Raw genomic sequence first — 16,149 nt, 5'->3', positions numbered from 1 at the left:
CGTCACTGAATTGTCTGGACACGTTCAATAAGGAACACATTTACGGTAATAGAAAACCTCTGTACTTACATATTTACATAAAAAGCCCTAAAAATTATGGTATTTATCTCACACGATCCTATATTCTGAACATTCCAGAGCATTTATCTGAACATATGCACAGAGCTATAACTTGAAATATAGAAATGATTTATGTCTGAACTGATCTAATTTTTGGCCATCCATCTCGACCAAGAACATTTTGCACAAATTCTCAGAGCTCCTGCAGCCAGAACAGGTAATTCCTGGATGCGGTTATCAGTTGGTTAGGTAGAGGGTTATTTCTTTTAATCTGCAGTGAGAGTTGTACATTTGATGGCTTACCAAAGAATCTCTGCAACTGTTGTGCCTGGTTCTGGTAGCACCTACAATTTTTTTCAGAAAATGCTCTGTATTACACATACAGCACAGACCTATTTGTATCAAAAATAAGGGTCGACACTTCTATGAAGCTTTTCTCTAAGGAAGTGGAAGAACTGATAGGGATTCTAGGCAAGTAGTAAAAAGACGACATTTCTATTTGCTCCCAGTTCAAGTCTGTGCATATTTTTTAGGATCAAAAGAATCTATGGAGTTCACTTCCAGGTAAGCAGGACTAGAACAGCAGCCAAAGAAGGAAGCAGCATGACTCAAAAGGCTGACAAAATAAAAACACGATTCTTATCTTTACTGAGCCAACGAATGGAACACCTGCTATAATTTAACTTCTATCCAGCAGAAAACCTCTGCAGTTTAGCAGCGATAACTTAATACTTCATATAGCACTGCAAATTATTCAAAGCTCTTTGCATAGGTTTACCTTGTAATTTTTTATAGCTACTTTGGGAAATAGGACTATGTTATTAGAGAATAGCAGGCTGAGGCTAAAAGATAATGACTTTCTTAAATCCGTGGGTGAGCTTAAAGAAGTAGCAAGATTTCAGTTTGGGACATCTTGATGTGTAGCTCAGTCATTAAACTATACCAGCTGTAATGCTGGTAAATCAGAGTAGCTATCATAATGGGATAGAGAGCCCACAGAGAAAGAGAAAAAACAAATAGCTATAAACCTCTGGAGTTGGAAGCACACTGTAAGACGTAGTCAGCAGAATTCTTACCTTCATTCTTTTTAGACATTATTGCTGGGAATTCCATTTTGTTGTTGGAGATTTTCCCTTTCCTCTATTTCCTCATAGTTAGTGCATTTTTTTCTTACCCTGAATAATAAAAACATCCATCTCCATCACTTTGCAGAATTGTTTTGTTTTTGCATTGTTCAAGCATAAGTACAAAATGATTTTAAATTATAGACACAATCTGGGACATAGCAGGTTCCTTGCTCCATTTAATTTTCTTCTTTTGTGAGTTGCCAAGCCACCATGGCAGAAAGCTTGTAAATGAGCAAACCCCACCCAACCATGCAGCCACAGTACCCACAACAGGCGGTCAACGTTTCAAAAGTGCCCCAAAGCCTAAAAGTTTGGGGGTTCTACTTTAAATAAAATAGCATTTGGCATGTTAGTCCAAATGCTTATGTAAAAAGAGCTGTGGCTGATGTTTCTGGAGCAAGGAGGTAACCCAGTGAGAAATTTACTGGAGTAATCCCTACTCCAGTGTTTCTCAACCGTGGCAAGTTTAAGATATGTAGACTTCAACTCCCAGAATTCCCCAACCAGCATCTACCTGAAAAACCTATTTTATAAAGCTTTTATTCCTTTAAATGTATGTGCTTTCCCTAGAAAACTTAAAATTAGCAACTCATTTTTACATTTGCTTTAGATTTTAACAGCAGAAATTAAAGAAGAAATAATTTTGTATACTTGAAAATCAGATTGTTTTAAAAAGTTTCAGTTGAAATCTTGCCAAATGGGCTGTTTTTCTTGGGGCAAAATACTCTTATCAACAAATACTCTTGGGTAGTTTGGGGATATAAATACTGTAATTCATAAAGTCCAGTCATGTACAAACAGATTCATTCTATAAACTTTTTGGAGTTTTTACTGATCAGCCATATGAGTCATGTTCTCCCCACTGCAGTTCATAATTGGGAGACATTTGTGATAGTGTGTTATCACCATTTCTCAAGTGCACCTAGGAAGCAGTGCCTAGCATCTGCTTACAACATTCTATCATCCACTTCTCCTGGATTAACTTTGATAGAGTTATTTCAAAATTGTGGTGTTCTTCCAATTTTATACACACTCTGCACAAGTATGAAACCAGCAGACCAGCTGAAGTCTCTTACTGTGAACTTGTACTAGGCCTGCACAGAAAATGAGTAGTAGTGCTAATGAGCCTCTGGCTAGGCTCTATTTAGTAGATAGATCACCACATATGAAAGTCTCCAGACTCCTTAAAGTAGGGATTGAATCTCAGAGTGCTGGGGAGTTGGGAGTTGGGGGTTGGGGGTTGGGGGGTGGGCATAAATGGCCTATGGGATGCACACCCTGCTGAAAGCAGGCTTCAACTGGCAAAAGATTGATAATTCTTTCTCTAAAAACCCCCAAACAAATAAGAAATTAAATTTGCAAGAATTAAAATAGATCAAAGTTTCAGAACTTCTGCATAAATAGAATATGTCCAATTGAACAATGGTGAGCAGTTTTCAGGCCAGGGCCCTGTAAGTTAGGTGTCAAACAGTCAATAGGCTCTGAAAAAGCCTTGCAATGACACGCTGCTATCGCCTGGGGAGAACATTTTTGTTCCAATGTTTCATGATTTTGTGACTTCAAGGGATTTAAGGGTGGGAATGGAAGCATTTTACTTCCCCAGGGCCTCACTTTCCCATCCCCATCTTTAACATTTTCACCTAAAAATCATGCTGCTGAAATTCAGCCATTTTAGTGGCAAAATTTGCTGTTAACCTCTTGGAAGCTTTGTGGGGGCCACTGGCTGACCAGGCAGCAGGTGGGCCATTCAGCAGCACTGAAACAAAGCTTCCAAACTTTAATGACCAGTTTACATCTGAATCCAAGTCAGAATTATTTATTAAATTTCAAATTAGGCAGTGTGACGCATACATGATATGGTTCCAAGGCAAGCATTTAGATGATGATGATGATGATGATGATGGAGGATATACAAATCTCTAAGGAACTCAGGGCAGGAATAGGGTGGAGACTGGACTGCTGTGTGAACCATAAATTTCTGTGAAATAGCCTGCAGTTTGAGTGAAACATTACTGTTGGCAGATTGCTAGGAAAGCCTTTGGCCCAGGAGAGATCAGAAAAGTCACACACCAGGCATTTCTATAAAAATAATTATATTTACAGAAAGCAAACATATTTACAGGCTCTCAGTGAGAGCTGCTTAACTCTCTACATGCCTACACAGAAGGGAAACTGAAACTAAAACAAGTCCAGGCAAGTTCTTCTCCCCAGGTGCAAAAATTAACATCCGAAAAGAGGGCAATTAAATTCAACCTCTTCACCCGGCCAAAATGATTAGTTACCATAGTAACCTTAATCTGTAGTAGAAAATATATTAACAATTACCACAAAGAATTGAGGAAAGGAGGCAGCTGGGGAAAGGAAGTGATGCAGGCTCAGTGCAATATACTTTTAGCCATCCTCTTGGCAGGGCTGCAACTAGGGGAGGCAAGCGGGGCATGTGCCCCGGGTGCTGCGCTGGGGGGGTGCCAAAATGGGTGTGGAATCCATGTTTGCCCCAGGTGACACAGACCCTAGTTGCAGCCCTGCCTCTTGGGATGAGAGTTACACCGGAGTGGAAATGATAGGGACCAAATCCATGCCACTGCAATTGTCACCAAATGAATGCTTAATTTAAGTGAAGATTTCACCTGTGACATAGAAGTTACCACCTCACTTCAAGTATTCTGTGTGTCTCTGTTTGTATGAAATCTGTAGGACTTTACAGGAAGAAGATCAGTCATTTAGACTTTACATAATGGTAAGAGAGAACCTGACTGACGGTGTGCAATTCTGGTCAGCAGCAGTGGGATAGCAGCTAAAACACAATTTCTCAGGAGTGAAACTTAAAGCAGTAAGCATCGTATTTGCCTAATGGTCCCAAGCATGAAGCTCAATTAAGCAAGATTAAATAGTGCTTAAATTTCACCTTTCTCCTGCCACTGAGTTCTATTACAGAACCATTTCCCATAGTAACACAAAAAACACAAAAGTCCTTAATTTGTTAATCATTTGAAAACCAATCTTTGCAAAAGTTTTGGAAGTCACCAATCTACCATTTATCATGCATCAGTTAGGCTTGTCTGATACATTTACTTCATAGGGCTAGATCCAAACTGAGTCATAGCTAGGGTAAACACACTGAAAGAATTAGGCTTAAATGTTAAATTTCATTGATTTCAACTTTAATATATCTCATAAAATCAGAAAGACACACTAGTTGTTTTCATTGCTCATTTCTTGCAGACTTAATGAGATGATCACCTGTCAAATACAATTAATCTTCAAGATTATGGTATGCTGAACTTTAATGCGTCCTAATGGTCTGTCCGCTTACACTATTCATTATTTTATGATGCTCTAAATGGTGCTCAGAAGTAGACTGAAGTAAACTTTGCTCTACAAAATTGGCCCAACTTATTACTCCATATAATTAAAATTAAGCATAGAGAAATACAACTGAATTCAGTTTCTCATTTGCCAATTTACATTTTGGTATCCTGTCTCTGAGTCAATTTGTATATGTACTTTCATGTATGTTTTCCCTAAAATACTTTTTTTTTGTGGAAGGTTCCTTAATATATACATTATAGCACATGCTTTTCACTTGACTGCGTTGCAATATTTGCAAAATAGTCACCAGTATATGAATACAGTCATCATGCTTCATAAATGTTTTTTTTTTTAAAGTATCAACCTGCATTTAAATAAAATAAAATAAAATAAGAAGCAAATTTCTTTCTCACTTTGTGGCACCATAAATTCTGGCAAGCAATTTTATGAAACTTCAGTAACCTATTGCTGAAGGCATTTTTGAGTATATTAAATATCACAGATATTTATCAGCCATTTTGCCACTATTTTATTACATTATATTATTATACTTTCCTTGGTTAACTTAGGGATTGAAATAACATTACTTACTGTTCAGTGATGACAATGACAATGAGAGCAAAAATGACGACTGAGAAGAAAATCGATACCACCACAAGTGCTGTTTTTGAGAGGCTCGGTTCATCATTGGTCTTTCGCGTCTTCAAAAACTGTTCCACGCAACGTTCACCAAAGTAATCTGGGTGGCATCTGAAAGCAGGCCATGAAAATTCACAATTATTTGTGCGTTCACTGCCATTCTAAACACATATACACTACTGAAATGATGTATGTCGGAGTACCTTCAAACACATCCACTGTATTCTGCTGCTTAATTTCCTCAGTGTTAGTTTGCCAGCAATAGGTAGAATTCTTGATAATTTTGATAGAAAGCACCAGGAAAGGCACCTTCATTTTTTATGAATTCGGTGGCCATAATTTATTTATTTATTTATTTCTCAAATTTATACTACTGCTCATCTCCCCCCACAGAGGGACTCTGAGCGGTTTACAATAAATTAGTCGGTTAAAAATGAAAAACAATAATCATCATAAAATATCATATAATACAATATAAACATGAAAAGAAAACGAAAAAACCAGATGGCTACAAATGATCGTAAATACAGGGGGAGCACTCTAAGGTGCCAGCCATCCCCAAGAATGACTACCCCCCTCCCCACCCCAGGCACGGCAGCAGAGCCAGGTCTTCAGGGACTTCCGGAAGGTCAAAAAGGATGGGGCTAGCCTGATCTCCGGTGGCAGAATGTTCTGAAGGGCAGGTGCCACTGCAGAGAAGGCCCGCTTCCTGGACCCCGCCAGCCGGACTTCTTTAGCTGGCGGGGTCCATAACATGCCCTCTCTGCATAATGCAGCAACTCCACACTCCTTTATGTACATAGTAGGACATTTTAGTTGAATCAGGTATACTAATTTTGGGCCAGTCACTCTCTCTCAGCCCAACTTACCTCACAGGGTTGTTGTTGTTGGGAACACAGGAGGAGGAAGGAGTATTAGGTACTGTATGTTCCCCGCCTTGAGTTATTTATAAAAATAATAAAGGCAGGATAAAAAATCTAAAAAAAAAAAAGGCCTGTTTCAGCCTACAGAATAGTGCATGGAACTCACATATATTAGGGTTTTTTCCCCCTCTGGAAACATGGTTCTGTCACTGGCATACAATTCTTTGGGATTCTAGAGGTCTTTGATTTGCCCTTAAGGAACAAGAAGTTCTGTGAAAATCACAGAAATTCATTCATGGGTATGCCATATATCTAGGCAAAGATCTAGCAGCACTCATCCCTAGATTCCTGCAGCTTCATTGCAGCTCACTCAGTGATGAGCTTCATTTGTTGTACTGTTATAAACCATAGTTTACAGCCATAAATGCCTGGTACACATAAAACATTAAGCCCCAACCAAGCAAATTACACCTTGCGAACCCTATCTGGATTAATGGAGGATGTGTATGGAGGCAAGAAAATGGCCAGGACCCATTTAGTTGTGTTCTCATGCTTCCAAAATTCTGGTGGGTGGGGAATTAATTAATTTTTTTAAGCAGATCCATATATTCTGCTTCATCACGCCATTAATAACTCTGTGAGAGAGTAATACCTTGAAGTGCCATCTATGCCAACATATTAGCTATAAAAATAGAGATACCAATAGTTTTACCAACATTCGTAATTTAACATACCTGCACACAGGTGTTGGGAACTGTTCAATATATCTGCATTCACCATGAACACAGAAACCTTTATATTTTCCTTCACATGGAGTTTTATCTTTCTTTTTAGTTTTCTTCTCATTTCCTTTTCTTTTGGATTTGTTAGGGTTCTTTTTTCCACCATCTAATTTTGCTGGATTCTTAATGGGTGATTTCTCTGGAAAAAATATTTATTTTAAGTTAATTATATTAGTCTCTGCAGAGAGATAGTGTGCTGTTGTGGTCAAGATGCTGGACTAGGAGAAGGGAGTCCTAGGCTCTATCTCTCCCTTAGGTACAGAAGCCACTTGAGTGCCTTGGGTCCCTCAGCCCAAATGAGCATCAGGCCCTGCACAAAGCTGGCTGATAAACAAAACCTTTGTCGCAACACACATTGACAGCTTCATTGTAAAAACTAGGTGAGCACCATGCAAAAACAAGTGGACCCTGCAATGATGAGGGACAAATGCTAAGAAAAACAACAACTTACATTGGCGTCTGTCTTTGCTGCAGTGAGGTCACTGGAAACATTTGACTCACATTCACTAGCCTTATTAGATAGGTTACACAAAGAAAGGGGCTTGGATTGGATCAGTGATGGAAGAGGGATTTTAACCTCAGATTCCTATTGCTCTAATCCATACCCTACTTTGACTGCAAGAATTATAAAGCAAAGGGCTGTCATAATGGTGACCAGGCATATATACACAACAAATGCACAATGGCTACACTTATATGAAGTGTCACTTGTCATGGGAATCCCTAAACCTTCGTCAGCTCTGGGATTTATCTTAAACAGCCCCAGGTTTCTACTGATTAGCCATTAATGAACCATTAACCTTATTAGCTATTTTATGGAAACACTGTAACCTGGTCAAAAGTAGTTGCCCAGCCCCATCTACTAAGTCACAACTTTGAGCTATAGAGTTTGTCTGAAGCCCACTGAGTCATTGTGGCTGGGGATGGCTGCCTCCTTTGCTATTGGTTTTCTCCCTCATGCTGCTGGACAAAGATAATCAATGATGATGGTTTGTACAAAACTCATGGGATAGCAGGCATTTCCTGAAGAAAATGGATGGGGACTCTGTATTCCCAAAATGATGACTTCTGATTCAATTAATATGATCACATGTTACCAGAACCATTGCTAATGGTTAACTGGGTTAAGCATGTTGTGCAACTAGGACCAACAAGTTTGTGCCAACAACTCTACTCCAACAAATAAAAAAAATCAAGAAAAAATGCAGTTTTCTACATGCTAAAGCCAATGTACTATTCTAGGCAGTTAAATCTTCTGGTCCAGTATCTTTTCAAACAGGGGCTCACTACATCTGTGGAATGAACAAGAATAAAGTTTTGGTTTGGTAAAATTATTTTACACTTTTCATTTCTAAGAATTTCAAAAACAACAGGAAAGAGAGAGACACAGGATTTTCAATTACTTCTTTTCTAAAAGTAATTAAAGAAAGTTGGTGTGCAAAACATTTTAATATAATCAGTCTTCTCTCATTTCTGTCTGCAATAAAGTCAGAACTAATATCATAAACATTACCACTCAGCATTAAAGATAAATAGTGTTCTCTTAGAAGTTTAGCAATTCTAATGAACTGTGGTAATATGGTTAACCCCAAAGATATTTGCATTTCAGAGGGGTTTAAAAGAACAGAGTAGATAATTGTGAGGTTTTAGACAGGGTTTCGCAACAATCTGCCAATTCAGAAATGCATATTGTGGGATTGAGACTATGGTTTGCAAATGAATTTCTCATTTCTAATCAGCATAAAACAGTCTCAGTGAATTCTTCACCACCCCCTGACATGACTCCACTTACAGATGGGTTGTAATCAATCTTAGAATTTAATCTTGAATTCTCTAGCCCGAAGGTGATTTGAAAACATAATGAAATCACTTTTGATTTTCGTTTAACAGCTTTTAACTTCAAAGCTTTAGGTCCAACTCACAACACTGGCTACATTCACATGCAGCAGAAGCTAGTGATTCTTGGCTATTATTTATTAGTACCATATGCAACCCTTTTTGTACCCATTTGGCTTTTTCCATCAGCAGGAGTAGCTAGGAAAGGCTTACCACAAGGGTAAGCAACCTGGGGGCACTCCAGATGTTTTGGACTTGAAATCCCAAGAGGCCCAGCCTGCATGGCCAATGGCAAGGATTGTGGGAGTTGTAGTTCAAAATATCTGGGGACATTAGATTGTCTCCCCTGGCTTACCATGTTGCCTGAACTGGTTCTTGTGATTTGTCATTCACAACCAAGCAATGAGACATAAATCAAGGACATGCAACTCTGTCTTCGAAGGGGCATGTTGAGCCAGAAATCCTAGTAAGTTTTCATTCTTCAATTATTATAGCCCAGCCTTCCCAAATCTAATACCCTCAAGATGTGTTAAACTATAACTCCAGTGTAACCACTGGGGAATGATGGGAAGTTGCTCTTACTCATCTGGAGGGCATATGGCAGAGAAGGCTGGTTTAATCCTTTTTGTGGTAGGAGGATCTAAACAAGAATGAATGAGCAGGGAACTCATGAATTATACACCAGAATTCTCCCTCATGAATGCATATGAGCATAATCACAAAGTTGTAAGTTTGAATTCATTCTTCTTCCAAGGGATTCAGGATAATATGGACTTATTCTCTTTCTATTTTATCCTCACAGCAGCCCTTTAAGTTAGATCAGACTGAGAGAGCAAGACTGGCCCAATATGTCTCAAAAATGTATTATGTGAATGAGGCTTTTTCTTATTTGCAGTTTGTCGGGATCAGGATTGGCAACCCAAGGGTTCCCTCTTGATCATATGACCTCTGCTTATGTTGCTCTAGCCCAGAAATGTAAAGGGTTGTGCCAATCCTTCTTGTTCTAGAAAAGAATTTGTTTTTCCTGTTTAAATTGCCACATAAACTAGGTCTGAAAGAACCATAGCTCTTCATATTTTCTTTCTGCAAAGATAAAGTCAGCTAACCTGTGATCAGATATGCATCTTGGGAAGGTATGGTCACCCCAGTTTGCTTATATCACTAGCCAGTGGGATAAACATTAATATTCCACAGACCAGTAAACAGTATATCCAGTTAGCAAAACTTTCATATCAGTTTCATCAATGTAGTGAGGCTTAGGCGATGCAATAAATGACTAGTGAGAAGAGGCCATGAGACAAACTACAAAATTCAAGCATCACAGAGCAAGGGTTGAATGCAACTTTCTATTAAGTATACAATTCCAGCTATGTAATTTTACTTAAGCCTGATTAATTTCAATTAACTACAAGGGAATTTGCATGCGTATTCTATATATAATAGCACCTTTGCCAACTCATTTATAACTTCTGAAGCATCCAAAGTGGACTAAATCTACTTACTCTGCGATTTGATTTAACTGTTTAATTCAGTAACTATATTCAAACAAACATAGCACAGATTAATGAGACCCTTAGCTCCTTCTTTTACATAAACAATTGAACAAAATAGAAACATCTATCTTTAAGTAACTATAGTTTACCAATCGGACTGAAATGAGAAACTATAGGAATTATTTCCAAGCAAACCCAAATATAAGGTTATCACTTCAAGTTGGCTTTTGCATAAAAGAACTTCCAAAATGTTTACAATCTTACATTCAGTTTCAAATATTATAATCCAGATTAGTCACCCTATGGAAAGCTTTATATATTATGTGGCAAGTCATCAGAATGGATCATAAAACAGATTATGTTGAATATTATTTTAAAATAGCAGGCTCTGATTACAATCTTAAGAATTGGTTTTATGCCGTGTAATTAAGATAGCAAAACTAAAACTGGAGAGATCAGATTTAAGTCCTTATTTGATCCAGTGATGTTTCTATCTCTTGGCCCAAATATTGTAAGGATAACATGATAGGAAATTCCTATATGTGCCATCTTGATTGCTTAGAAGAAAAGTGGTATATACTTGTAATAATATATAAATAAATATAATTTGCCATTGTAAAATAAATGAACTTTATGAAATTGATTCCAATTTCCTTGTTAGAACTTTATTCTACATGAGTAATATAATTAAGCTAACCTATTCAACAAAATTCTTTACTTGTGTTAATGTCCATGGTTAAAAGCAATGCAATACAAGTATTAAGACTCATATACTGTTTTTCTCTTACATTTTGTCTGACAAACACTTACTGGGCAACATAAATATTTATATCCGTAACTGCTCAGGCTAGAGATGCAGATAAATCCCAAAGAATTCTGAGTGTTCTCACTATCTTTCTCTCTGTCCATGTTCACAGACACACTAAGCATGACAGCAAAAATAATGCTTATGACACTCACCCAGTGAATGCACAACAAATAACACAGCAAACAATGGCCATCTGTGGTTTGCCACTTCCTCTCCTTTTTGGTTGATATCTCAACAATCTTTGTACTAACTGATACTTCCTGTTTCTCTTTCCATTTTTGCCATCAACAATGATGATAGCACATCTGTGGATGGAATGGGGTAAAGCTAACCCTTCCCCTTGTTTCTAAAATAGAGGTAAAAAACAAAAGTGAAGCAGTTGGAAATGCTGCTGCAGGACCAGCTCAGTGACCTTTCTTTCTCTATCATTTTCTTGGAGGACCAATGTCTGCTGTTTCATTTAGGTTCAAATAGCACACTAAGCCAGGGCTGCTGCTTCTTAACCAAAAACAAACCAAGGTTGCCTTTGTAGTTGATGGTTCATTATCTAATTATGAAGTGACTATGTTCCAGAGTTTGGCTTACACAGTAAACCAGACTATAATATGGTTTACCATCCTGTGCAATTGTGCTCACTTTGACTTTGTGTAGGAGTCATCAGCAGCTTCACCAGATAAAGTTGACTGGAATATTTTTGTTGCACCTTTTTGTTCATAATGGACTCAATTAACTTCCACAATTTTTTGGAAACAGGTAAGACTACTATACCCCACCAACATAAATTTGCAGCTATTAACTCAAATGATTATATTTAAAAGAAAGATGCTCAAGTTGATCAGAAAAGGAAAATATTTATGAACCAAATACTTTGGAGCTTAAATGCATTGGCTCAGGAAATATGAGTAGATATTAATGGCAATACATTATATTCAGATGCTTAAGAAATTATATTTGATTGAATTTCTGATTTACTGAATTCTGATAAACTTATCCAATATGATTTTCATCCCTAATACTCTAATCAAAATTTTGTCATTCATGTAAGTATCCATCAATATGTTAAAACACACATTTTTAAGAGAAAATGTGCCTAGAAATGTGCATTTCATTATGCATATCAATTCCTTTTTAATATTGCAAATGAATGCCTAAATGAGGTAGAATGGAATGGCTAATAGGAGACTACTTCAAAAGTAACATAAATCAGAAAAAGGTTAATTCCCTCTAATATTAATAAGAGGAAATAGTTCAATCTTCATTTGAACTAGTCACAAAACGCTGCTGCCGTTCTTCTAAGGAATACTAAGACATGTCTGCAATGTGTTCATTTATTTTAAAATGGCAAATTATATTATTTATATATTATTACAAGTATTTTTTTAAGATTTTTATTCTGCCTTTATTATTTTTACAAATAACTCAAGACAGGGAATATACCTAATACTCCTTCCTCCTCCTGTTTTCCCTCACAACAACAACCCTGTGAGGTGTGTTGGGCTGAGAGAGGGTGACTGGCCCAAGGTCACCCAGCCGGCTTTTATGCCTAAGGCAGGACTAGAACTCACAGACTCCTGGTTTCTAATCTGGTGCCTCAACCTCTAGACCACAATGGCTTTGAATGATATATCCTCATCTCTTTCTGATTTTGAACAATCAAAATAAACAATATAGTAATGTTAGAGGAAAAAGGCCTGTTGACTTAATACAGTCCACAGCCAGGTTTTTTGCCTTCAAATATCCACTCACCCCAACACACACTTGGTGGGGATTGGGACAAAATATGTTTACAGTACATCATTGTTAGATTACAGGTTGAATGATTTACATTAAATAAAGATTAGTTAAAAGAAGAATTCCCCATATTATGTTTCAGTATTCCACTGGTTTTTGAACACTTAATTTTAAGGAAGATAGTAAAATCCATTCATTTCTTCCTTAGTAAATAATTTTCATTTTGGTTAAGAAAGGGATTTTCACTGCCTTGATAAGTTGAAGACCTATTGTATGAACATAGTAATTGTATACCGTTAACTATTAAAAAAAAACAACTCTTTGGGATTTCTAGCTTCACCAAAACTTCTTGAAAGACATACTTAGTACCAAGCACTAAAGTTCCCAGGATTCCTTGGGAGAAATGGATTGACTGCAACATTAGGTTCAATCTATATTGTAGAGATATGGTTGGTGTTCAGAAGCCAACTTCATCCTTACATCCAAGATGTACTTCTTTCTTACTAGCATGAAGTCCTTGCCAACGACATACATGCTACAGAATAATCTTGGAATACTTGGAAAGGGCTATACAATCATTCAGACTATTAATATTAACAGCAAGCACATGTCTATTTATTTATTTGGCAAGACAAAAAATACAGAATTTTTCATAAAGACACCAGTAGTGTAGATATAAGTCTATTCAATACCTTCTCAGACATATCCATTTTTATCCAGCTGAATTTTTAGGATAGCATGGATAAAACTAAAGGAAGAATAGGGTTCTGAAATGCTTGGAATATATTCTAAGAGAGCACTGGGATATGAACATAACACCTGCCTCTTTAGGTGAGAGAGAGCAACAGCTCTTTGCAGAAAAGTGCATCATTATAGCAGGCTCCTCTCGTGGGCCTTGAAGTCCCAAATGAGAGAAACATCGTGGGCAAGCACTCCGTTTTAACCTACCTCTTCCTGCATCACTCACAAGGAACCGAGATGCTCTCCCGTCCTTCACGTTGTCTTCTTCTGCCTCTTCATACTCAACGCCTGCTGACAACAGATCAGTGGACGATGTGTTGAACGTCTTCACAATGGGCATGTTTTGCTCATCTTTTGTCACATTTAGCTCTGATCCAGCAGCATGTTGGTAGACTGTAGAAGAGAAATGAAAGAAACGGATGCCATTCATACTAGTCAGGCAAAACTAGCAGAGAGGTGTTTACCTGAAAATTACACTGGGCAGCTATTGCACATGTAGTGACTCTTATTCCCACAGTGAGTCATTCAAAAAACAGCTCTCAGTTTTTCTAATGTGAATTTATTTAGATTGCCCCAGAGTGTTAAAACTGTCTGGCCAAGTTCCAAGTTATTGCCTTCCTTCAACCAAAACCCTAGCAAGTGTTCTTTAAGAAATATTGATCCCCTACAGTTGGTATAAACCCATGAGATAACCTGGAGGTCACTTATTTGGAGAAGAAAAATACTTCTATCAAAACCGCTTCTGAGAACACAGAACAGTGTTTCTCAACCTTGCAAGTTTAAAATGGGTGGTCTTCAACTCCCAGAATTCCCCAGGCAGCAAGGCAGGCTGGGGAATTCTGGGCGTTGAAGTCTATCCATCTTAAACTTGCCAAGGTTGAGAAACACTGCCACAGAATGAAGACTGAGGGGTAATCCTGATTGTCAGAGCAGTTATCCATCTGTTTTTCTCATCTTGCAAACATGAAGTACTGGCTATAGTTCTGCACTAATGTCCTCAGATAAATATTTTTCCCAAGGAGATTAATCAGTCAAACAGGCATCTCCGTACACAGGAGCAAGTTATGCTACTGTATTCAGCACAAAGGGTTTTGATCAAGCAGCTGACAGGAACAAATACCCAGTCACTCTGATTTCAACCTTGCAACATGCTTTCTCCTTTCCTAAAATTATAAACAGTTATTCAGTATTTAAAACTCCTCCACCAAGAAATGGCCATTTAAAACCCAAAACTTACTAAGAATCACTTTGAATTGAGCTCCGCTCAGCACTGTGGGGTGTGAACAATTTTTCTTAATTCAAATCCTGCTTCAGACAATATGCTCTCATCACCCTGATCCCTCTAAAATATAGGAAAATGACAAGTGCCTTGCAGAGTTGTGGAAAGTAAACAAGAAGCATCCGCAGCACAAAACACTGTTATTTCAAGAGCTAGCAGGGTTCAGGGAATGTTACCAGGATCAGACCGGGAGAAAGCGGCGTTCTCATTTCCCACTCGGCAAAAAGATCACTAAATGTGTGACTTAGTCAAACTGTTCTTAACAAGGTCCTCGTAACGAAAGAAAGAGGCGGTACACAAAAGGGGACGGAAATAGAGATAAACTCCTAGCCTGAATGACAGATACAGCATCGAGATTTTGACGACGGTTTCGGGCTGTGTTCGTACGCCCGCGTGTCTTTCAAATACCCAAAACTGAAGAAAAAAAAAAGTCAAATTGAGAAGTGGGAAAGAGGGAAGAAGAGGGCAGGAGACACAGAAGGCACTCCGCCCCCCCGCCCCCAGCTGCTGCCCCAGCCTTTCAGGCGCCTCCTATTTCAAAACAGCGGTATAGTTCCAGCCCAACTTTCCGGAGGAGTGAGAAAACCGAGGAGCGCGAGGCCCAACTTGGCGATCCTAATCCCAGCAACGCCGCCGCTCTCCAAAGACCGACTCTGGGCGCCCTCGGTGTGGCCGTCGAAGCTGCGCGCCCCTCTGCCCTGCCCCGCGACGGGGTCCGTCGCTCGCTCGCCCGCCCGCCCGCCCACTCACCTGGACTCCGGAGCAGCGGGAGGAGGAGGAGAAAGAGCGGGGCGCGCATTGAGTGGACGGGAGCGTCGTCGGGGGCCGGTTTGCCTGAGAAGAGCGAGCGAAAAGCGCGCTGAAGCGGCTCAGGAGGACTCCCGCGGTGCCTGGAGAGCGTCAAGCACGGCGCGGCGAGGACACTCCATACCCATCGAGCGAGGGATATATATATGCGGTGCCGCCGCCACCACTGGGAGGCCGGCATCCAGGCAGGGCGGTCGGATGAAGCTCGACGTCAGCCGGGTGGGGAAGGGAACAGGTGCGCCTCGGGTCGGGAGACACCACCCAGCTGCGTGCGGCGCAAAGAGCGAGCAGGTCGCGGAGGCGGACCGGCCGCGGCAAGATAGAAAGCCCTCTGGTGATTCAGCCGCGGTTACGCTCTTTTCTGGTAGTCCCCAACGGCTGCAGACGTCTCCTCACGCCCACAGAAGCCGAAGACTGACTCGATGAGGGCCAGGTGGGGTCACCTGGGCCGGTCAGATTGTGCCTTGAGCTGCCCCAAAGGGAGATGAGGACAAGGCCATCCACCAGCCGTTTCATGATGGGCAGCTGACTACATGGAACGTCCACGCAGGTCTTGGGGAGGTTCAGGTTCCAGTCATATTTTATGTTCCAGGCTTTTTCCTTCTGGCATTCTAAGGTGGAAGGACACCATTGACACGGACATGAAGATCACCTAGTTGGACCTGATTGCT

The 16,149-nt window shown here is 39.5% G+C and overlaps 1 protein-coding gene across 1 annotated transcript; it reads right to left on the bottom strand.

Moving 5' to 3' along the window:
- Positions 1-1,147: 1,147 nt before the first annotated feature.
- On the bottom strand, positions 1,148-15,541 carry AREG (amphiregulin). Its single transcript, XM_063301973.1, has 5 exons — positions 15,422-15,541; positions 13,600-13,785; positions 6,736-6,922; positions 5,091-5,249; positions 1,148-1,235 (listed from the first exon to the last, which is right to left on the bottom strand). Exons 1-5 carry the CDS (start codon positions 15,468-15,470, stop codon positions 1,148-1,150), a joined length of 669 nt encoding a protein of 222 aa, XP_063158043.1. The 5' UTR covers positions 15,471-15,541.
- Positions 15,542-16,149: the final 608 nt, after the last annotated feature.

The sequence above is a fragment of the Candoia aspera genome, chromosome 4 (genome assembly GCF_035149785.1).
Source record: "Candoia aspera isolate rCanAsp1 chromosome 4, rCanAsp1.hap2, whole genome shotgun sequence".
In the NCBI taxonomy this organism is placed as follows: Eukaryota; Metazoa; Chordata; class Lepidosauria; order Squamata; family Boidae; genus Candoia; species Candoia aspera.
The sequence above is the reverse complement of the archived record's forward strand: the minus strand, read 5'-3'. Positions and strand labels throughout refer to the sequence as shown.